At 44.1% G+C, this 24,002-nt stretch overlaps 1 protein-coding gene across 1 annotated transcript in view; it reads left to right on the top strand.

Moving 5' to 3' along the window:
• Positions 1-24,002, top strand: part of ARHGAP35 (Rho GTPase activating protein 35) — a 74,336-nt gene that overhangs the window by 7,468 nt on the left and 42,866 nt on the right. Inside the window, exon 2 of the mRNA XM_024768336.1 lies at positions 8,347-8,491. Within this exon, the coding sequence (XP_024624104.1) occupies positions 8,347-8,491 (145 nt within the window). The remainder of the gene's footprint in view (positions 1-8,346; positions 8,492-24,002) is intronic.

Below are 24,002 nucleotides of genomic sequence, written 5' to 3'. Positions count from 1 at the left end.
TGAATTGGCTTATTTCATTGGATTCAGTGAATTGGCTGGTTGTTGTGGCTTTGTGTGGACACAGCTCTCATTTTGTGAGGCCTAGAACGGAGTTAAAGTTTCTAGTGTGAATAAAAACCAGCTGGGGAATTGGACTGCTCGCTCCACAGGGAGGGATGTTGCATTTTGACAAGCTGAAATGGTATGAAATATGAGCTCTTTGTAACCTGCTCCGGAAAGACTCTCAGTGTGTGCTTCAGAAAAGGCTAAGCCCTGCCCCATGAGCTCTAAGTCCAGATAAATACCTTGGTCTTAAAAGTGGGGTAGGGGCGCTGACTTGACCTTGCATTTTCTGAATCCTGAAAGAATTTTATCTTTTAAGAGAAGTACTCTTGCTCCAAAGCACATGTTCATTCATTCTTTTAGGAAGGAAACATTCACCTCCACGCACGGGCATTTCCTGAGCACTTGTATGCCTGGTGTTGTGCTAAGTATCATATGTGTGGTTGCGTTCATCTAGTTTACCGTAACAGAGAATGATAGATTTTAAACGTGTATTTACGTGTATTTTGAATGTTGCCGGAGCGGAGGTGCAGGGTGCTAAGGAACTGTATAGCAAGGAGTTTTACCCTCACCTAGGATATCTGGGAAAGCTCCCAGAGGAAATGATATATAAAGCTGAGACTGAAAGGATGGCAGGCAAAGTCAGTGAAGATGGAGGCTTCCTGGGTCGAGCTTTTGAGAAAACAGTGTGGAACTTGGAGCTGAAAGAAATGTGGCATGTGCTAAGACTTGAAAGAGACCTAGAGCGGCTACTGTAGAGGGTGAGGGAGAACTGGGCAGAATAACAGAGGGCTACGGATCCCATGTGAAAGACTTTGTACCTTCCTACATTTATTGAATACCTACTGTATGCCAGGTACAGTACCAGGCATTTTCACATCAATTTTTCATCTATTTCTCTTAACAATCTTAAGGAAGTGATTTTTTAAAATCCTGGTTTTAGGGATGAGGAGACTGAGTCTCAGTGCCCCCAAATTAGTGTAGTTACTGAGTGGAAGTTGAGATTTTGGAACCCCACTCTTCTGACTTCTGCTTCCAGTGGGTTTTTAGAGTCCCGTCTCCAGGAAAGATGGTACTATTCCATAGCCAGGCACACAGTTGGAGTACTCAATCAGTCCAGTCAATTTGTTCATTTTAGACAAAGGACTTTGCTTATTATCTAACAACATCTATTTCCCCACACTGCCCCCTAAGAACAGCGTAGTGCTGTTTGTTTCTAGCTTCAGTGTCTACTTGAGTAGAGGACAAAAAAGGCATGGAGTCACTGAAATAGCAACTGGAACTTTGAGAAATTGTTTTGAACTGGTGTCACTCGGTTCTCAGTTTATTTTAAGCCCAAAGAACTGCTGTAGTTTGTTTTTGGTGACAAAAATAGGCTATCTTTAACTATCTGCTTTAGCTTAGAGCACACCTGTTCTTTTAAAAAAGAAAAAAAATTACAATAGTCAACCCAAATCTATTTTTCAAAGAATAGAGAATTGCTCTGATCTTCACTGGGCCAACTTGTTCTCCTCTACCACCTAGTGATACTGAAATATCTTTGTAGGAACTCAGATTATTTCAGCTCGAATCAGGGATCACCTCTACTTCCATAGAGAAAGGCCTTCTGAATGCTTTTTATACAGTATTTGAGGGGAGGCTAGCAGGTGAAAACTGACCCCCACAGCTCTGGAAAGTCCAGATTCAGTGGGTGTCGAACCAGGCAGGAATGTTTATAAACACTTCCTGGAAATAGTGGACCCTCCTCCCTGCTCAGGCCCCCTACTGCATTGGCCATTCAGCCTGAGAAGGCAACAGGGATTGACCCAGATTCATGCCTTTATAGGGCAAAAAGCTATGGTCTCTATTTATTTGGTGCCTATGAGGGGATGACATGCCTTTCTTTTCCCACCGTGCCAGAGGGAGGGTTAGGGATGCTAGGAGACTTCGTGCTACTTCCTGGTTCATCCCTAAATAAAGATGCTCCAAGTGGGAGAGTGACCGGGTCATAGTGCTAACTGCTAGCTTGAAGGAGACGAGGCTGAGCATTTGTGCTTTCATAATAGACTTTGCCAGTCAGAACAGATCCGTCCCCAGGTTTTCTCTTGAACTTGGGCTTAGATTTTTTCAGAGCCAGAAGGGGGAGCACCAGTCAGCCAAGAATGCATGTGGGGCATGAGCGAGTAACTTAATTGAAAGGGTCCTTTTGAAGCTGTGTCGGAAATATGAGGGAATCGTCACCAATCAGAAAGCCGTAATGTTGAATATAGAACGCAAGGAAACGCTTTGGGGGAAACCTAGAGTAATGTAGTTTATGGGATCTTTTGGTTTTTCTGAGATTCCTACCAGTTACAGTTAGTTCAGGGTGTGCCACTATACAACTTGGCAAACCATGTGTGTGACCCTCGAGGGCTTTGCTGGTATCAGTTTCACTCTCAAGAGGGAGAATTGCCCCACTCAGAGGACACCGTCCCTGTTGCAGACTACATACTGTATATGGCATTCCTCCTTAAAAACAGAAACGCAGACTGGATCCTGTTTTTTATTTGCTGTATTAGGTATGTTACCAAGCATTTAAAAGGCTGTGCTAGGTGGTACAACTCCAGTGAACGCGTTTTCTGACCCTAAAATCTGGATAAGTAATTTGACATGGATATGGGTATTTATGGAGACGGGGAGAGAATATTTGAAGTTGGCAGTTTAGGATCACTGAATAGCTGTACCTGCTGTTTCCATAGAAGATAGAATATTCTTTATCCAGAAAGAGTGGCTGACCTCTCCATTGAGGCTGTGGGAGACTTCTTTTTTCTTTGTGACTCAGTTGGTTTTTATCTGATATCTAGATCACCTTTGCTTGCTGTAGACATATATCTTCTCTAATGCCCATTAGATTGTAAGTTCACTGAGGGCGAGAGATGACTTTAGTATTAGCTCTGCTGCTAGTCTGTAGGTGACCTTGGGTATAATTCATTAAAAAGGAAAAATGCCTGGATTGCTGCACACTGGAAACTTAGCGCGTTAGGAAAACGGTCATCTGTGTATGTAGATGACTGTCCCTTGTTCAGTGCCCACAGAGTGATACAGGGAATTCATGACCTCATCTGTTTTTTAAAACGGAGTCTGTGATAATACTACTGTCGGTATGAACATGACGTTCTGAACCTCACCTCACGTCCTAGTAAGAGCAGAACAATGTTAGAAGACAAAAAAAATACTCTGGTACCCACAGAGATAGTCATCATCTCAGCTAAACTTGAAACAAATATAAAGGAACGTTGGCCTTGTACATTACTGGAAACCCTTGTTGTTCAAGAAATGTACTGTCAATTGCACATCAGGCTCTGGAACCCAGTCATTTTACAGGCTGATAGAAGGGCTCCTTCTCTTGGCTGTTAGTATTCTTTGGCTGGCATTCTAATCATTTTCTTGCCCCGTGGACTTGGAGGAGCTTTGGGGTGGGCGTACTGTCCCATAAGCAGGAGTTTCCCCTTTATGCTCTGTTCTTGTTTCAGAAAGGCCAAGAGGCCAGAGGCAAATTCCAATCACCATTTCTCCCCAGTGCAACACTGGCATAAGCTATTGGTTTATTTCTTTGTTTCCTTTGCCACCTGGTTAGTATCAAGACTAAGAATCAGGCATGTTTTTAAGGAAACTGTGCAGTAAAGAACAATGGACTATGTTATTTATTCAAAAAATATCTATCCAGAGGGCAAGGTGAAGATGATTTGAGCTGACCCAGTCCTTTGTTTCTGTCAGCGGTGTGTTTCATCATGGAGATAGTTCATGTAGGGGAAGGAACTGGGGCTTTGACATTCCTACATCACTGGCCTCTGAATCCTGGCTCTCAGTGTTGGGTGTGAATCTGTCTGAGCCTTTGTTCTCTCATCTGTAAAATGGGGTTAATAACCCTTACCTCGAAGGGTGGTTGTGAGGTTTCAGATAACTGTGCAGAGCACCTAGCACAGTGTGTCTAGCACATGGCCACTCGTGATTAATCACTATTATTTTCCATTTTGGACCCAGTCAGACTCTAAAGTTAGACATGCAGATGTGTAGTTTGTTCTCAGGGCTTGGTTTCCTCTGGCTAGATGCTTTTTTCAGTTCAGCCTGCTAATGAGTGAGCCTAAAAGAAGAGAGATGTTGGGATGGTGTTATTTTCTTCTCTCCAAGGACCTGCTGCTGAGGGTGCTCCACTGACTCCCTAATGAGTGACACATATCGGACCTGGGACTGAGACATCTGGCAGGCCACTCAGAAGAATGGCATTTCCATCTTGACATGTGCCCAGTAACCCTTCAGATGCCTGAGGTGTTGCTTGTTATGTCAACAGTCCGGTCCAATTCTTGGCATGCACCACAAAGTCTGATTTCCTTCCTAGGAAGGTTTAGAATTAGTTGTGCAAGAATCCCTGCCTGATTTTGTGACACCCTAGAGAGCCTTCAGTTATTTCAAGGAAGTATTTTGACATTCTGTAAAGCAGAGTTTGTTTAAATCTTAGAGAGAATGAGAATGAATATCCATGTCAGTCAACAACGGGAGTTGATGCCCTTGCCAAAGCTTACTCTCTGTTTTGTAAGTTGAAGTGCTGAACTAGGTTAGATCTTATTAGACTCTTTGAGGTGAGAGGGATAAGAGCAGCTCTCTGGGACTTCCCTGGTGGCGCAGTGGTTAAGAATCTGCCTGCCAATGCAGGGGACACGGGTTCGAGCCCTGGTCTGGGAAGATCCCACATGCCGCGGAGCAGCTAAGCCCGTGCGCCACAACTACTGAAGCCCCCCCGCGCACCTAGAACCCGTGCTCCGCAGCAAGAGAAGCCATCGCAGTGAGAAGCCCGCGTACCCCAATGAAGAGCATCCCCTGCTCGCCGCAACTAGAGAAAGCCCGCGCGCAGCGACGAAGACCCAACGCAGGCAAAACTAAATAAATAAATAAATATATTTTAAAGTTACCTTTAAAAAAAAAGAGCGGCTCTCTAATTTAGCCTTCCACCTGACAGCAGAATCTCCTTGACAATGAGTATGGCAGGTAGGTTGCAGCCTCTGCTTCGAATACTTACAGAGCAGTCCTTTCCTTTTTAAACAGCTGGGGGTTTTTTGTTTTTTTTAATTTCTCTGGCCAAAACTGCCTCTCTTATCTCTCCCAACATGACTATACAAAGTCATCTGCTCTCTTTTCATGAGATAGTCCTGTAGCTATTTGAAATAGCTGTCATCATGCCCCATTCTTCCCTTGCCCAGCTTAAAGATCCCTGGTATTTTATGTGAGTCTTTATTACCTTTAGAAGTTCTTCAGATTGTCAGTGTACCCTTAATCATTTAATCATTTATTTAATTCCACATATCCCAAGAACTTTCAGAGGAAGGTAGTGAACCATAGTGGTTAAGAACGCAGGTTTTGTAGTCAGAACTGACTTGGGCAAGTAACTGAATTTTTCTGGGATTCCGCTTCTTCATCTGTAAAATGGAGTTTTAAATTTTAACACCCATATCTACAGATCTGTTGTGAATCTGGAATGAAATAATACATATAAAGAATTTAAGTAGGGCTTCCCTGGTGGCGCAGTGGTTGAGAGTCTGCCTGCCGATGCAGGGAACACGGGTCCGTGCCCCGGTCTGGGAAGATCCCACGTGCCGCGGAGCGGCTGGGCCCGTGAGCCGTGGCCGCTGAGCCTGCGCGTCCGGAGCCTGTGCTCCGCGACGGGAGAGGCCACAACAGTGAGAGGCCCATGTACCGCAAAAAAAAAAAAAAGAATTTAAGCAAGGATCCGGTGCTTAGTAAGTATTCAGTTGATGGAGGCTAAATTTTCTAGCTAACTTAGACTGTTAGAACACACCTCATCATCTTGCTCTAGTATTGAGAGGGTGGAAGAAGTATGAGATTAAAATTTATTGTCTGTTTACTAGAACTATGGTCAGAAGGCATTATAGTGATTGGAAGTAGCTTCCTGGCAGCTCTCTTAAAGTTCCCATTTTTTAAAATTCTATAACAGCAGTTTATTTGGAAGCTTCAAGGTTTTATTGAAGAACAGTGCTATTATGTTAGTTTTGACTGGCAAATGCTGCCTGGTTGGGGTTGGCCGAGAGAATGTCGCTTAAATCCGGATGGTCTTCCTTGTGTGTTCAGATTCTTCAGCTAACAGTTTAAATGGTACGGCATTTTTAAGGGAGAGCCTCACCTGATGCATTGTTACCGGTTGCTACAGTGTGTAACAATGGAAAACACTCCGCCCTTCTCACATTGTTGGGCAACTACTGCGCTCTAGGCACTGAGCCACTTCCAGTACATCATATCATTTCACCCTCAGGACCACCTCGTGAGGAGGGTACTGTCCCCAAGGTGCTAAATTACTTGACCAAAGTCACAGAACTTCTCAGTCAGGATTCAAACCCAGGTCTGTTAGATTTGAAAGCTTAAATCTTTATGTTGTACTTCATGTAAGTAGAAGATGCTAGGGAGAGTCTACATTGGTTAAATTATTTCGTGTAAAGGTAAATCATTAATTTGCTTTTCCATACTTCTTTGGTAAAAAGTGTGAAATCAGAGCCTGTTTGCCTCAGGCAGTCTATACAGGGGAGAGAGCAGCAGCCACTCCCTGCAGCCTGAGAGGCTGTGTCACTGGTTTTACCAGGAGTAGGCACATTGCAGTGACAGGCTTTGTGGAGTGCGTGTTCTTCTCTGGGACCCTGGGATCCATTCACATTGCATTACAGTCCTCCATACCAGATCAGTTAGCGGGTTGTGTGAGGACTGGATCATCTTTGCCTTTGGGTTGTCATTTCATATAGTGTCAGCCAGCAGTCCAGACATGGCCTCGTTCCTTCTTTCATGTACAGTTTATTCTCAGCCGGGTTTTTTTTTTGTTTGTTTTTTGTTTTTTTGCCACTTGTTTGCACAGGAAGTCCTCAGCGAATTTCAGACTAAACAGGAAGTGATTTGTTCTCATATAAAGGGGGTACCAGAAGGAATGACAGCTAGCTAGCTGTCCTCTTTAGTGGATTTTATGCAGAGATCCCTAAATACTTTTAAGTTTTAAGTTGGGCATATTTGTAAATAAACCTGCCCTTCTAAATTAGTCGCATTAACTTGCAGGTGAAACTGAGTTGCTGGAGATACACCTGGGTCCATTTACCTTGATTCTATTTGGTTATCCTCCTCTTTAGTAGATATTTTAACAAAAGCCCCAAATTTTAGGTGTATTTCTGTAGCTTTAGGAAATTTACCATTGGTTTAGAGCATTTTTTCCTCCTCATGTGATCTTCAAAATAAAAGGATTGAATAATTTTGGAGCAAAATATCTCAGTAATGTTTATGAGCATGGGCTTTGGAGACAGACCCTCCTGGGTTTGAATCCTAGCACTGTCACTTGTTAGCTGTGTCATGTGAGACATTTTTCCTTGGTAAAACAGAATGCCATACGGTTTAATAGAAATAGTAGCTGGGAACGGCTTGGTACGTAGCAGCTCTCAAGTAGTTGCTGCTGCTGCTGCTCCTCCTGCTACATGAGGAAGGTGACTGCTAGGAAGGAAAGGACAAAGAATTATCCTATTTGTCATGTCTGATTAGTTGGTTTTACCCTTTCCTAATGCAGAAGCCATTGGGAATTAACCCCAGGCTGATGTATCAAAGGGAATTCTTCTCTTGGGCTTTCAGCAGAATGTATGCTCTCTTTTCTCGAAGGAGGAAATTATTAGTTTTCAATTCCACTTTTTTTTTTTTCTTTTTTGCGGTACGCGGGCCTCTCACTGTTGTGGCCTCTCCCGTTGCGGAGCACAGGCTCTGGACGCGCAGGCTCAGCGGCCATGGCTCACGGGCCCAGTCGCTCCGTGGCATGTGGGATCCTCCCAGACCGGGGCACAAACCCGCGCCCCCGGCATCGGCAGGCGGACTCTCAACCACTGCGCCACCAGGGAAGCCCTCAATTCCACTTTTTTAATCTTTTGAAAAGATTTTAGCCATCCTTGAGTGTATAGTATCTGTTATCTGTATGGAATGTTTGGAAAGTTTCCTGTTTACTCCATTGTACCCCTGATAAAGGATGTTGGACAGTCATCTCATTGTTATTAAATAAACATGGCCTGCTTCTTATAAACACCTTTGTTCTGATAATGCAGTTTCACACCCAAGGTGTGACTATGTGGCAACTTGCCGGCATCTTGTGTGATACTTGGATGAATGAGATGAGTAAGTGGGTCTCTTTATCCTGCTTGGAATCTTTCTAACAGTTTCCACACCACTGAGAGTTCCCCTCTGGAAGCCTCACTGAAGTTGTAGTTGTATGTTGAGAATCACTTTGTTTTTGTGCTTTCTTTTCTCTTTCCTGGACAGAAACCAAAGCCCAAACCCCGGCCATCCATCACAAAGGCGACCTGGGAGAGTAACTATTTTGGGGTGCCCTTAACAACCGTGGTGACTCCAGAGAAACCGATTCCTGTATTTATTGAGCGATGTATTGAGTACATTGAAGCCACAGGTAAGTGTTGCCTCAGAGCCGATTACAGCTTTCACTGTTTACAGGACGCTCTCTAGAGGGCTGGGCCATCTGGAGATTTTGGAATTATTTCTTGTTTCCATGAGATGCTTTCTGGGAAGGAGCTGAGTAATCCCGACAGCTGTCAGACTTGTGGATCCTCCATCTTCATGTAGTTTTGAGGCTGTCGTGCGGGATATGTTAGGCCTTTCAGTGTGTGGTAGCAGTCCTGTTGTCAGGACTGCAGTTGTGGCTGGTTGGAATACCTTTTCTGTGGTCCCGCAGCTCCCTGTCATAGCGTGTAGCCTGTTTGTCCCCTACAGGTCTCCCAGCAGGGAAAGGGTTTTATTCATCAGTGACTTCAGCGCTGTACTGGACCCAAATGTCCAATGTACTGGACCCAAACTAACACATTTTGGTTTAATAAAAGGAATGTGTAGATGGCCATTGATCAGGTGCCTGAAATTCATATATTGATAGAAATTTTTTCCTGCAATAAAAAACCAGCTAAGATGCTTAGACATCATCTAGTCGCGCAGCTGCATTTCAAGTCCATTGGCAACTTGGTGTTATCACAAAGGCTGACTGTCTTACAGTTTTCTGTATTGCTCTTGAAATGTTAAAATTTTACCTGTGTGAAAAACATTTATTTTTTTCATTTAGAGCTCCCATAACCTGTATCCTTGACATTTTTTTCTTTTCTTTTCTTTTTTCTTTTTTTTTTTTTTTTTTCCCTTTTTGGCCATGCCACATGGCTCGTGGGATCTTAGTTCCCTGACCGGGGATTGAACCCAGGCCCCGGCAGTGGAAGCTCAGAGTCCTAACCACTGGACTGCCAGGGAATTCCCATCCTTGGCATTTCTTTTGTAACCCCCGGAGCTTCCAGTTCCATGTCATTGTTTCCCTTGATTTTCTCCTGGATACTTTCAAAGCTGATGAGCTTTGAGGAGGTGGTATAGTGGGCACATGGTTATGTGGACCCTTGAGCATTAAGAGGTGAGCTCAAGGATATAGGCTGCTACTAGTTTGAAACCAAGGTAGGGATTATAACCTCCCTATGTGTTCTTTCTAATTCCGGTATTACCTGCAATGATATTAAGTATTGTGTGGTGTGGACAGCCTACCAAGCTCTGCTGCTAATTTCAGCAGCGTCATGTTAGGCTGACTGGTGGTGTTCATATTTACTCAGGATGTGCCAAATCAGGGGAAATGGGTCTCAAATTGAAGCTCTCTAAAGACTCTGGAGTTATCTCCAGGGTTTTCTCAGTAGCACACCAGGACTGAATCACAGCAAGCACTTGGCATAATCGTAGCAGATCTGTAGTTTGTTTAGACCATCTGTACCCAAAGCCTTTTGTCAGTGTCCATCTTCTTGACATTGGTTTTATATCAGTTTCTTCCTGACACCTCCGCCTTGGGCAAGGAGGAAATCTTCAGGAAGAAAGTTTGAGTGACTCAAGCCTCTCTCTCACTTCAGAGAGATAGTTTATATCATTTGGGGGGGTCCCTAACTTTAATTTGAAGTGATTTCAGATTTATAGGAAAGTTACCAAAATTTTAAGTTGTAAGAAATTGAAAGTTACAATTCCCAGGTTCCTTAAATGTTAACATTTTACCACATTCCCTGTATCGTGTGTGTGTGTGTATGTGTGTGTGTGTGTGTGTGTGTGTGTATCTTTTTTCCTGAAATGTTTGGAAGTTGCAGATATGATGCACCTTTACTTCTAAATACTTCAGTGGGTATTTACTAAAAACATTCCCTTTATATAAACACCATGCAGTTATCAAAATTAAGACATTAACATTGACCCAATACTAACCTGTCTAATCTGTAGACGTTTTCATTTCATCATTGGTCACATTAACATCCTTTAATAGCAAAAGACAAAATTTTTTTTGGTCCAGGAGCTAATCTCAGACCACATTAAATGGTACATTTAATTATCAAGTCTCTTTAGTCTCCTTTAATTAGAACAGTTCAGTTTTTCATGGTCTTGATAATTTTAAAAAATACAGATCAGTTATTCTGTAGGAGGTTCCTCAACTTGGATTTTTTTTTTTATGTTTCTTCATGATTAGGTTCATGTTTGCACTTGTGGCAGTAACAGCAGGGAAGCGAGGCTGTGTCCTTCTCAGTGCATCATGCCAATTGGCTTGTGTTGTCAGTTTGTCCCATCACTGGAGATTTTCTCTTTGATCCCTTGATTAAGGTAGTGGTGTCTGCCAAGCTTCTCCACTGTAAAGCTACTCTTCCCCCATTGTATGAATAAGTATTTTGTAGGGAAATGCTTTCAGACTAAGTATCTGTTTTCTCCTAATATTTTCACCCACTAGTTTTAGCATCCATTGATGATTCTTCCCTGAGACAATGATCACCCTAATTTCTTCTTCATTTATTAGTTAGGGTTCTCCTGTCAGGGTGAGCTTCCCTTTTCAGTGGGCTCTTTGACTGGCTCACCTGTGGTAGCACCAAATGCCTGAATTTTACCCGCATGCCCTCTCGCTGAGCACATCTGTGGGCTTGATCTACCATACCCTCCTTGCTTCTCTGACTCTTAGACTGTGATTAGCTTTTTTTTTTTTTTTTGTGGTACGCGGGCCTTTCACTGTTGTAGCCTCTCCCGTTGTGGAGCACAGGCTCCGGACGTGCAGGCTCAGCGGCCATGGCTCACGGGCCCAGCCGCTCCGCGGCATGTGGGATCTTCCCGGACCGGGGCACGAACCCGTGTCCCCCGCATCGGCAGGCGGACTCCCAATCACTGCGCCACCAGGGAAGCCCTGTGATTAGCTTTTTATTATGTCCACTGCCTCTCTTCTACCTGTGCTTCTACAGGTGTTCTTCTACCTGTGAATCCTTTCAGGTGCGAAGACCTCTTCAACCCTGCCCCCAGTTCACCACCAGCCACTCCTGAGCTGCTGCTTCTCTTAAAGCTCTGTTAGATTGCACCCCTGCTCACCCTGACACCCAAAAGCTTGGAACTTCAGGGTCCTCTCTGACTCATCTAATCCGTTCCCAAGTGTGTCGCTGTCCTTTGTCATCTCTTGGCTCTGTCTCCTCCACTTCATTTCCACTGCCCCACTGTCACCCTCCTTCTCAGTCCATCCTGATTACGTGGCATTTCCTCCACTATAAACCTCTTCTTGCTTCCTCACTGCCTACCAGATGCCGACGCAGTCTCAACTCCTCCCTATTACGTACGCGCACTACTGCAGTACTGTTAGGCTGTGGTTGTCTGCCTGCCTTCTCTCCCTCCCTCCGACCCTCCCTCCCCATTCTTTCTGTTTTATACTACCACAGGCATTAATTTTAAAATCGTTTTACAAGAAGACACACCATGTATTAGAAGGATATGGCCAGAGCGGGATTTCTTTGTGTTTCTCTGCTTTGCATATACCCTTCGTGTGGTTTGAAATGTGTCCCACGTTCCTCCTTGCCTCTGGAACTTGTCCTCATTCTTCAGGACTCTTCCACCCCCAGCAGCACTTTGAATGTAACCTTCCTGGTAGTTCTTCCCGGCACATTTCAATCTTGAGAACAGGATTCTCTGTTCCCCTTGTCTCAGAGAACCTGGCACACAATACACATTAGTTGTTGATGGAATGATTGGTTTTCAACCTGGAATGCCTTAATTGCATTGTTTTCTTCTTCTTTCCCTTTAAATTCTGGTCATATGCTTCCCCTCATTGGCATTAGTTTGTACTTTTATAGAATTTCAGGAAAATAATTAGATGTGGTATCTGTGAGCTTAATGTGTATGTTGGGGGCAGGTGTCTTTTGTGTACTCAGTTTCCTAAAAGAATTTGTTTTCCTCTTCATAAAATTAAAGCATGTTCATTGTAGAAATTCAACAAAAGGCAAAAACTGAAAAAGAATTTAAAGATTCATTATCTTCCACTTAATGAAAACCACTGTTGACATTTTGATGTATTTCCTTATAGTTTTATTTCTCTGCATGTGTATAGGTTTTTAGTTTTACGTAATTCAGAATATGTGGTATTATAGTTCTCAAAAAAAATTTAGTGTAACTCAGATGAGGCTAAAGAGCCCTGAGTTCACCAGCTTACCTACTCCCGTTTTCCTGCAGAAAAAGGAACTCAGTAACTAAAAGTTATGTTGGAGGACCATTTTTTGAGAACCATTACTTTTTAAACCAGACATTATTTTGTGAGCATGTTCCCCTGTCATTAAATACTCTGTGAAAATATGACTTTTAATTGCTGTACAATGTTCCATTAAATGGCTGTATCATAGATTATTTAACCATTCCCCGTTCTTAGGCCCCTGTAGCATTTTCTCCTGATGTACTTAAAATAAAACAGATTCACTAGGAGAGGCATTTGGGAAGAGTGATATAGAGCTTCAGGTCTGCAATTAGACCGCATTTAGAATCTTTGTTCTGCCATTTGCTCATCTGTAAACTGAGGGTGATGACAGGACCTGCCTGCTTGGGCTGCCAGGGTTCAGGGGGACTTGCACGTCGGGCGCCGAGTGTGGTGCCTGGCACACGGAAGTGCTCAGTGCGTGCTGGTCGTCGCGGTTAGCTTCACCCGTGGTACATTCGGTCTTCCTTCCTATTGCCGGTCAGACTTTACCGAGTTATGACCTTTTTCTTTTCTCCCTAACTTTTAAATTTGAAAGTGGTAAAATCCATTGAAAGAGTACTACAGTAATCACCCAGTATTCACCGGTGGTTAACATTTTGCCACATTTGCTCTTTCTCCCCACAATTTGTATTGTTTTTTAATAAATTTATTTATTTATTTTTGGCTCTGTTGGGTCTTCGTTTCTGTGCGAGGGCTTTCTCCATTTGAGCGGCGAGCGGGGGCCACTCTTCATCGCGGTGCGCAGGCCTCTCACTGTCGCGTCCTCTCCCGTTACGGAGCACAGGCTCCAGACGCGCAGGCTCAGTAGTTGTGGCTCACGGGCTCTAGAGCGCAGGCTCAGTAGTTGTGGCTCACGGGCTTAGTTGCTCCGCGGCATGTGGGGTCTTCCCAGACCAGGTCTCGAACCCATGTCCCCTGCATTGGCAGGCAGATTCCCAACCACTGCACCACCAGGGAAGCCCACTGTATTGTTGTTAAACCATTTGAAAATGAGCTGCGGACACCATGTCACTTTACTTCTAAAAGTCTCAGCATATATCCCTAAGCTTCAGGACTTTCTCCTCTATAACTACAATAACATTATCACTTTTAAGAATATTAGCACTAATTCAAGAGCATTTCATATAGATCTATGTTTAAATTTACTCAGTTGACTTAAAACTGTCTCTTATAGCTGAGTCTTTTGTTCTAGGATCCAATCAGTATTCACAGTGCATTTAGCTATTGCCTCCTTAGTCCCTTTCAGTCGAGAACAGTTCTCTCTGCCTTTTTTTTTTTTTAGTGATGACCTTTCTTGAAGAGTCTAGACAGTTGTCGTATAGACTGTACCCTTGTGTGGTGTGCTGTCTGTACCTCTCCAGTGTCCTCAGCCCCCTTCTGACACCACCCACAGCCACCTCCTCATGTGGCTCCTGTCTGAGCCGAGGGCTGGGGCTGCAGACACCTCCCTCCCTGGACACAGCACATCTGTGAATTGGGCATCGGGACTCTCTGAATGAATTCGTCGGTCAGGTGTTTCCCCAGCTCTGGCTGCTTTCTACTGAACTTGTGCTTTTCTTAGGGAAAGCCTGTGCTGCCACCTGACCACCCATCCCATCTCTCCCTCTCTTACTCATGGTAGAATTGCCACATGACCCAGTTTCCATGTGGTGGTCCAGGCAGTCACTTCTAACCAATTAGAAATGATATTCCAAATAAAACTTGTCAGGACTGCCCCATGCAGTTCAAAGTCCGAAGTCATCGTGTCCCTGTTCTTGTGTCCATCTCATACACCTGGGCACTGTGCTTATCCTGGCAAATAAAGTATTACATCATCACTTTCAAGGGCAGTGCTTGGGCGTTCATAGTCCTGCCAGCCATGGTTAGGCCTTTCATGCCTCAGGGCCTGTGTTGCTACCCAGCTGCCGCTTCACAGCCAGTGTCACAGTAGAAACCGAACCAAAACCTTGCAATAGAGAGGAAATGGTGTGACCGTTATGAATTGGGACGACTTAAACCATCCCATCACCTTAAAAATATTTTTTCTGGGACTTCCCTGGCAGTCCAGTGGTTAAGACTCTGCTTCCAATGCAGGGGACACCGGTTCAGTCCCTGGTCAGGGAATTAAGATCCCATGTGCCGTGCAGCGCAGCCAAAAATAATAATAATAAAAAGATCTTATTATAAGAGTAATATACTCGTTCACTGTAAAAAATTTAATCATTATAAACATAGGTAGATGTTACATCGGCATATAACAAAGTGAAAGTCCCTATAATCCCGTCTCCAGAAGTAATCTGCATTAATAGTTGATTGTGTTTTCTGCTAATACTGTCCCCCAAAATGTTTAGAAGCATGAGATCATGTACTACTGTTCCACAGCTTGTTTTTTGTTTGTTTTAACACTGTATCTTGTGCATCATCTTTTAAAATTTCATCTCCAAACCAACTGCATTTTAACCTTTGACCTGAGAAGAGGGTGGCAAGAGTTGGGCTCAAAGGGGGTCTCTGGGAGTATGGGAGGAGAAGCTTTGTTTGCAGCCATTCTGCCTTCCAGGGGTGGCAGGTTCCTGTCCCATGTTCTGTGAGTAAATTGCTGGCTCCTCCTAAACACGAATCACAAAGAAAGGATTGCTGCCTTCTTGCCTCAAAATGTGCTGCTCCTGCTGTTACCAGGACTCTGTCGGAGCTCCTCCCCCATATTCTTAGGTTAGCTCATAAGATTGTGGGTGGTCTGCCGTTCTAGTTTGCACCTGTTTTTTGTTTGTTTGTTTTTTTAATTTTTAAAAAAATTATTTATTTTTGGCTGTGTTGCGTCTTCGTTGCTGCGCGCAGGCTTTCTCTAGTTGCAGAGAGCGGGGACTACTCTTCATTGTGGTGCACGGGCTTCTCATTGCAGTGGCTTCTCTTGTTGCGGAGCACAGGCTAGAGCGCAGGCTCAGTAGTTGTGGCGCACAGGCTTAGTTGCTCTGCTGCATGTGGGATCTTCCCGGACCAGGGCTCGAACCCCATGTCCCCTGCGTTGGCAGATGGATTCTGAACCACTGTGCCACCAGGGAAGTCCCTGCACCTGTTTTTTTTCCTGAGCTTTCTGACCGGTTCATTTATCCTGTTTCCATATTTTCTAAAATTGGAATGTGTTCAGAAATGGCCAGTAGGTAGAACAGCTTTCAGATTGATTTGCAGATGCTTTTAGCCCAGGCCCAGTGACAGCCTCTGTGTTTTCTGTGCTAATAGGATATTAGATTTTCACTTTCTCAGCTCTGGTTACATGGGAAGGCTGGAAAAGGGCATGTAACTACTGCAGCTGCTCTGGGGTCACCATGGCAGCGGGATGGGAGGACTGACTGGGGGTCAGATTTGACTTTGTATTTCTGGTTAGAAAGCTTTTTCTTCAAGTTTTCTTCAAGTTTTCATCCATGTGGAAAATCGGTCAGGGCAATAGAGTCACTGCTCCCCTTTGATAGCAGTGTGACTCCTCGGTGAAGGAGAGCATTGGCCAAGCTAATCTGAGGTCTCTCATGTGTGGCAGGAAGTAGGAATATTCAATTCTGGACAGTTTATCTCACTGGAGTTGGGGTGAGGACTTACTTTTAGCGCCTACTCACAATCCTCCTGAGAATAATTTCTCAGGATAAGTACGCTATCTTTACACCTCACTGTGGTCACAAAACTAAGGCTTTATACCCCGAGTCTCTGGGCCAATTTTGAGTCAAGGCTTCCTTCTCGAAGTTGGGGGGAAGTATCCACGTCGTACAGCATAGAAACTCCCCGAAGGAGCTTCTTCCAAGTGTCACTCCTCCCCATCCCGGGAGGTCTAGTGTCCTGGAGGCTGAATGCCTAGTGCCCTGCTCATCTGGGCTCTGCTGCATGTATTCCCCAGGCCGGCAGCCTCGCATGTCAGCCATTTAACTAAGAATAGCATTCTCTAGGAATGATTTCTTTGAATAATGTGTGAGACCAAACCTCCTTGCTCCCTCTTTCTGTGATTTTTAACCTTTTTCTTTTGGCAGTGAGAGGGGGCAGGGTGACAGTGGCAAAAATCATTTCACATCCAGCCATCCTTTTCTTAATTGCTTTGCTTACTGAGAGGTGACCAATCCCCAGCATCTCTAGCAAGTGCCACAGAGGGCTGAGAATAGGAATTGTTCCCAGGGAGAAGTAGTTTCATTTGGACAGAAGGCCCCTCTTTTGCATCTTAAATTACAATGTATTCAGACCATACCATATAAATAATTGGTAGGCCATGGTTTTGTTAGTGCATCTTACTTTCTGTTGGTCCCTGTAGAGTGAAAAGCTCCCTGTAGTCAAGGAGGCCTGCAGCTGTTTAAAATAATAATGCCAAAGATGGTCTGCCATCACGTTAACATTCCCCATTTTCTATTCCTGACACATTTATTGAGTGCTTGCTATGATCCAAGCATTGTACTGGGCACTTGGCATGTGTGATCTCATTTCACAAGAGATTGTTTTGTTGCTGTAAGAAGCCAGATGTGGGAGGGTGACCCTTGGGAGGCAGTCAGGGTACATCACGGTCTTTTATCACTGCAGGGAGGACCTCAGTGTCAATAAAGTGCAGGAGGGAGAAGGTGGGGAGAAGGTGGCAGCATTTGTATTCTCTTCCCCTGCTCTCTGGGAGGAATCCTACCCCACAGTCTGGTAACAGAACCAGGACCCTGCCTTTCGAGGCAGTGCTTACCTGGGCACAACATTGCCCCTGAAATTCACATTTATTTTCAAAAGCCCTTTTGCTGGAGGGCCTGGAATCGAACCACACTACCCTGCATTGGGGTTTCAGTGCCTGCACTTAGCAGGCTTTGTATTGCAAGCGGGGCTTTTTCTTTTTTTTTTTTTAAGATTTTTTTTGATGTGGACCATTTTTAAAGTCTTTATTGAATTTGTTACAGTATGGCTTCTGTTTTATGTTTTGGTTTTTTGGCCGCGAGGCATGTGGGATCTTAGCTCCCCAACCAGGGATCAAACCCACACCTCCTGCATTGGAAGGCGAAGTCTTAACCACTGGACTGCCAGGGAGGTCCTGAGAGGGACTTCTTCTGTCTGCCTTCCAGGGGCTCCTTGATGGGCAGCAGAATCCGGTCAAGCTTGACCTCTCACCTCTGATGGAGGGAAAATCCAGATACAGCACCAGGTGGTTGTAGAAAGAAAGAAATGTCCTGATAAGTCGTTAGTAGGTTGAAAAATATTTAGCTTACCATCTTTTGGTGGGGGGGATGGATAGATGGCAGATTCTATTCATCCAGCAGATATTTATTGGATTAATTTATTAATATATCAATTAATGCTAGGCATTGTGTTGAGCTAAAGTTGCCCTCATGATGACCAGGGGTGGAGGAAATAGACAAAATCACACAAATGAATAATTAATTCAGGCAAGGAACATTACTGGATTTTAAAAATCACTGGAGAATAAAACGACTGACAGGACCAAATGACGATATGGAGCAGTTAGAACCCTCACCGCTGCTGTTCAGGTGAGTAAACAAACTGGCCCATCCATCCCCTGGAATACTACTCAGGGGCCAAAAGGAATGAATTACTGCTACACACAGCAACATTGTCAGGTCTCAGGATCATTATATGCTGAGAGTGATAGAAGCCAGACACAGAAGACTACAAATTATGATTCCATTTATACATGGCTCTGGAAAATGCAAACTAATCTATAGTGACAGGAGGCAGGTCAGTGGTTATGGTTGCCTAGGAGCTGGGAGTGGCAAGAAAAATTGCTTGCAGAGGGGCATGGGAAAACTTTTGGGGGTGATAGAAATATTCCATATCTTGATTGTGGTGATAATTTTACTCATGTACACATACTTCAAAATTACCGAACCGTATGCTTTTAATGGATACAGTTTATTGTATATAAATTATGCCTCAATGGTTGATTTTTTTAAAATCACTGAGGAAAGGTGTTGAGGGAACTTGATATTTGCATGGTCTCAGAATACCACCCAGCACATTAATTACTAATTACAAAGGAGAAATGTACCTTTATAATGGGGAGATACAGGGGTTACCACCTTAACAAAAGGTGAACAGGACTGGCACCCCCAGCTGTTCAGCCTGACATTATGTGCCTTGTTGCCAAAAATATTTAATCTGAATCTTATCATGAGTAGATAATCAGACAAATCCAGAATGTGATACATCTTACAAGACAACTGGCCTGGACTCAATAAAAAGGTCAGTGTCATGAAATAGAAAAAAGTTTGGGGGCCTAGTGCAACTTCTGTGTTTATAACCCGAACCCCTTTCCCATTCAGGTAGCCAGGTGTTTAGTGTATGAGCTTCTGAGTCACCTCTAGTGTCCTGACTTTCCCACGCAGTAGCTGGCCTTAAACTGTCTAAGCCTCATTTTCCTGTTCCTTCAAATTGGGAATAAAAATAATAGCTCTTTCAAAGGGAATTTTTTAGAATTAAATGAACTCCTGTTTGTAATGTTCTTAGCATAATGTCTCATACGTAGTAATCACTCAGTCCATGTTGGCCATTATTTTGGTGGCTCATGTTACTGATTTACTGCGGTTGTGGAAACCCAAATAGGACACTTACCCAGAACAGTAATGGATGACATTAGACAATGTCTGTAGGCAGGGTTTTTTTTTGTTTGTTTGTTTGTTTTAACCGGGTGAGGAGGCAACAGAATCAAGCGTTTTATTTATTTTTTAATTTATTTATTTTTGGTCACACGGCCTGCAGGATCTTAGTTCCCCAACCAGGGATTGAACCCGCGCCCTCAGCAGCGAAAGCACGGAGTCCTAACCACTGGACCGCCAGGGAATTCCCTGTAAGCAGTTTTTAAAAACTTCTCACTGAAGTATAGTATCCATTAAGAAAAGTGCACTCATCATAAGTACAGCTCAGTGAATAGCCGCTAACTGAATACACCTGTATAACCAGTACCCAGACCAAGAAACAGAAGATGACCAGCTGCCTGCAAAACTTAACTACCCTGGCTTCTGCCCCTGGCTTCTGCCAGTTACAGAATAGTTTTGCCTGCCTTTGCACTTTAATAATGGACTCATATACCAAATGCATAGTTGTGGTCTAGCTTCTTTCACTCAGCATTATGTCTGTGACATGCATCTGTAAGCTCCCTCGTGGTTGCGTGATTCATTCGTTCTCGTTGCTGTATACTGTTCCATCATGTGGCTAGTCCACAATTTATTTATTCATCCTACTCTTCGTGGGTATTTGGGCACTTTCCAGTTTGGGGGCTGTTATGAATAGTGCTGCTCTGAACATTCTTGTACATGAATATTGGTGCGTGTATGTGCACTCATCTACTTCAGGTATATACCCAGGAGTGAGGCAGTTTTTAATAATTAATTTTAACATGTTGAACATGTTGGTTTAAAAGATGTCTTGAAGCACATATCAGTTCCTGAAGGGGCAATAAGTCTATGAGGCTGAGAGCTAAAGCAGTAGGAGGATCTCTGCTACCTATTTATGGCTTTATGTTTCCTGTCTTCTAAGGGGTAAGGGGTCGTTCTGGCGAGGGTGTATGTGGGTGCACAGAGCTGTGTCATACATTATTTTAGCAGCTAGATCATTCCCGTTTGCCAAGTGTGCCTGGCTGGAAGAATCTTGAATTCTTCCAATACCTTGTGGTGTAGCCCTTTTCTTTGCTGGGGCTCTCCTCGTGGTTCCGAGTTGAGACTGTGGTTAGCACAGATCTTGGTAACCCTGTGGTTTTTACTTGATGAGCTGTCATGGGGCATTGCTCCCTGATTCAGTTTTGGCCATTTGTAGCACAGATAAATAGGTGTTTTTATTGACACCTACCAGTAAGACTTTAAAATGAAATGTTCAACCCTGTGGGCAGTTTGTGAGGGGAGGAAGGGTGAGGCAGAGTCTGGAAGCGAAGCTCTTCCCCCAGTGTGTCTGAGTGTGAGTGTGGAGCCCTGCAGCCGTGGCTGGAGATCAGCTTGTCTGCTTTGTTCGCAGGTCAGAGGTGGCCCACGGCTCCTCTGCGCAAATGGAAGCCCTCTGTAAAAATGCTCTTTGACAGAATACTTAGAGCTGTGACCTTCTTCCTGATTGAGCTCGTTTGCCCGGGTAAATGAGCAGAGTGCTTTCTGCGTGGCAGATTTAAATTTCACCACTAATTGAGGGTAGCATCTTTGGGGAGAAGCGCTTGCCATTAGATCAGAGGCCTTTTGGGAGACAGCCTGGCAACAAGCACATCAGGGCAGATTAAGGCAGGGGGTAGAGATGGGGAGAGGACAGAGTGCAACTGTTATTAGTAACTGGGGGACGGTCCACGGAGAAGCCAAGTGAGAACTCTTGCCATGTGCCTGTGGGGACTGTGTACATATGCACATACATGATGCATATGTTTTGATGGCCTTTTTTCCCCTTTTTTCTTGCTGCTGACTAATCTGTGCAGGATAAACCTGGAGCCAAACTGCCTGGATTCGAATCTCTGTTCTGCTGCTTATGAACAAATGTTTAACCTCTCTGTGACTCAGTTTCCTTGACTGTAAGATGAGGATAATGATAGTACTTTGAATCATTGAGGTGATTCAATATGTTAAAAACCTTATAACAGTACCTGGCAGGTTGTAAATGATCAATTAGCATTTGTTGCTGCTGCTTTTAGCACTGACACTGAAGTGCATCTTCCACTCTAGTTGGGCCTCTCAGCTTGCTGGAGCCTCATTCGCCAAGCCCTGCTGTCCGCTAGGCTTGGTTCCCCTCCCCCTGTGCAGAGGCCCCTCACCTTCAAAGTCCAGCCCAGGCTTCTCCCTCCAGGAAGGGTAGCCCACTGACTCCCTCCCCTTTCTGAGTTTCAAAGAGCTTGATAGCCAGGCGGGTCAAGCATAGACTTTGGAACGAGTCATACCCCGTTCACAATCCCAGCTCTGCTGCTCCTCTTCTTAGTTTCACCGCTTCACACCTCTGAGCCCTGTGCTTCCTCTGCAAAATGCAGCTAACGATAATACCCACCTTGTTAGGGCTGTGAGGGTTGAAGGAGATCGCGTGTAAGATACTTGGCCTGGCGCATACTAAACTCTCAGGAAAGGGGAGACCTTGTCATTTTGTGGTGAAATCTTCAGTATTAACTTCTTGCTTGTCCTCTGATTATTTCATGAGTTGATTTTGATTCCCTGTTTAGATGTTCACCCCTTACAGTCAGGGATGTTTGTTACATGTTTTAGATCTTCTCCATGCCTACTTGGCCTGTGATAAATACTTGGGAATCTTTTTTTCTACAGAGCCATCTTCACCTCCATATAACCTCACTCTTTAGATAACTCTGTACATTTATTTCTCTGCCTGATTCCAGAGTGCCAGAGGACTGGAGTGCGTCGAACTGTGAGGATCCTGTCCTTTTCTCATTCATTCAGTACATAGATTAATCGAGCACCTTCTATACTGTGTGCCGTGCAGTGTTCAAGATGCTGGTGATACAATATTGGAAAAAAGAGATAAAAATCCTTGCCCTCATGAACCGTGCATTGCAGTCTTGTGGGGGAGACAATGACAAACAAAATATAAAGAATCTTAATGATTAGTGCTTGAGAGGAAAAAAATGAAGCAGGAGAGTGGTATGTGAAATGTCTGGGGTGAATGTTAAAATTTTAGAGATGGAGGGCTGGGGGAGAGTGCCTTTTGATGTGAACCTGAAGTAAATGAGGGAGGGAGTCATGCGATTACCCAGGGAAGACTTCCAGACAGAACAGTGAGTGTAAAATTCCTGAGACTGGAACATTCCTGGTAAGGACCTTGGCTTTTACTCTGAGGTCAGAAGCCATTGGGAGCTTTTGAGTGAAGGGACAGTAATTGGCCTTTGTTTAATAAAATAACTCTGACCACTGTGTGGAGAACAGTTCTGACCCTTGAAGACTGAAATGCACTTGATCTAGCTGCCTTTCTGCAAATCTTCCTCCGTTCTGCCCTTCCTTTCTCTGCATATGTACCCAGTCTTGCATTATGCTGGCATGGGTTCACCTAGACCCTTAGTTTAAACCTGAAAGGGTAGAGGTGTATAACTCAGCATAGGAGGGCAGCCTGGATTAGAGCCAAAACTGGAAGAATGCAAGAAATGGTCAGCAGCTGGGTTACTCATCTTTCTTCACACTTTTCCGTTTCATGCCTCATGTCTCTGCTCATCACTGTTCTTTCTGACTCATATGTTGTTTCCCCTCCCACCTGACAAACCCCCACTCTTTCTAAACCTTCCCTCTCTAAACATGCCTTTGTCACAGCAGGTTTTCCCTTGTATTAGGGTTAAATGAAGTCATAAGGGTGGGCCCTGCCTAATAGGGTTAGTGTCCTTATAAGAGGAGACATGAGAGAGCTCTCACCAGAAACCGAATTGGCCAGCACCTTGATCTCGGACTACCCAGTCTATGGTATTTTGTCATGGTAGCCCAAGCAGAAGAATACAGATGGCAAGGTGATTGATGCAGGCATCAAAACTCCTGAGATCCTTAAGGTATGGGCTGATCCTTCCTTCATTTATGCATCCCCATGGGGCCTAGCTCTCCAGAGACCTCAGTCAGGTATCTTTGTGTTCACATGACCAGGACAGAACAATTGGGTCAGTAGGAATGGGAATTGAGGCAACAGAAAGTCAGAAGGACTGAAGCTGGTGGAAGAAGACGTGGAAGAATATCACTTGAGAATCCTGGTCCAGAAAGATAAGCTCACTCTTTTGTGTTGTACCTGGCTCTCAGGTGGTTTATTTGTTTGAAATGTAAGATGACTTGGGTATCAGACAATTGAATCCCCCTTTTTCAAACAGAGATGGTACAAGGCCTTGTGATTTCACCCCAGTTTGCGTTCTTTCACCCTTGGCTGGAATCCTTTGTCTATTTAAATTTGGTGGCCTCCCAACAGTTTAAAAACAAACTCACACAATTTATCTTTTCGGGGAAGCTGCAATTTGGTTGAAACAAGACCTTTCTAGCATGTAGCTCCTGATAACTGCAACTACAATCAGTGTTTCTGTTTTGTGATCTATTTTTTGTGTTTCAAAAGCCACAACAGAAAACTCTTTCTTCTTTTGTGGTTGTCAGGAGCCAGCATTTGGGCTGTGGCAGCAAGAGAGTGTTTTTGTGGAAACTTAATCCGTAATGAGGTATTCCACTTCCTGGCCCGGGCTTTCTGTGAAGAGCATGTATGCCTTTATAACCCGTGAAGGGAGTGAAGGACCCCAAATCGGGGTAAATTCAAAATTCCTCTGAGCCTTGAAAAATGTAGGTTATGTAGTAGTTGTTGTTGTTATTGTTTTAATATCACTAAAACCAAATGAAGAAAAACAAGGTGAAAATACCCAATCTGAATTGAATTAACTATAACAGTTACTGATTCTAGAAGCCCCTTGGTTCTACACTGCCCCCATCCGTGTGATAACAGCTACTGGGGGAAGGATTGTGGGGCAGCACAGTAAGTGCAGGTATTA

Source organism: Neophocaena asiaeorientalis, unplaced genomic scaffold, assembly GCF_003031525.2.
Source record: "Neophocaena asiaeorientalis asiaeorientalis breed wild unplaced genomic scaffold, Neophocaena_asiaeorientalis_V1.1 scaffold629, whole genome shotgun sequence".
Taxonomy (NCBI): Eukaryota; Metazoa; Chordata; class Mammalia; order Artiodactyla; family Phocoenidae; genus Neophocaena; species Neophocaena asiaeorientalis.
Note: the sequence above shows the minus strand (reverse complement) of the source record. Positions and strands in the feature narration are given on the sequence as shown.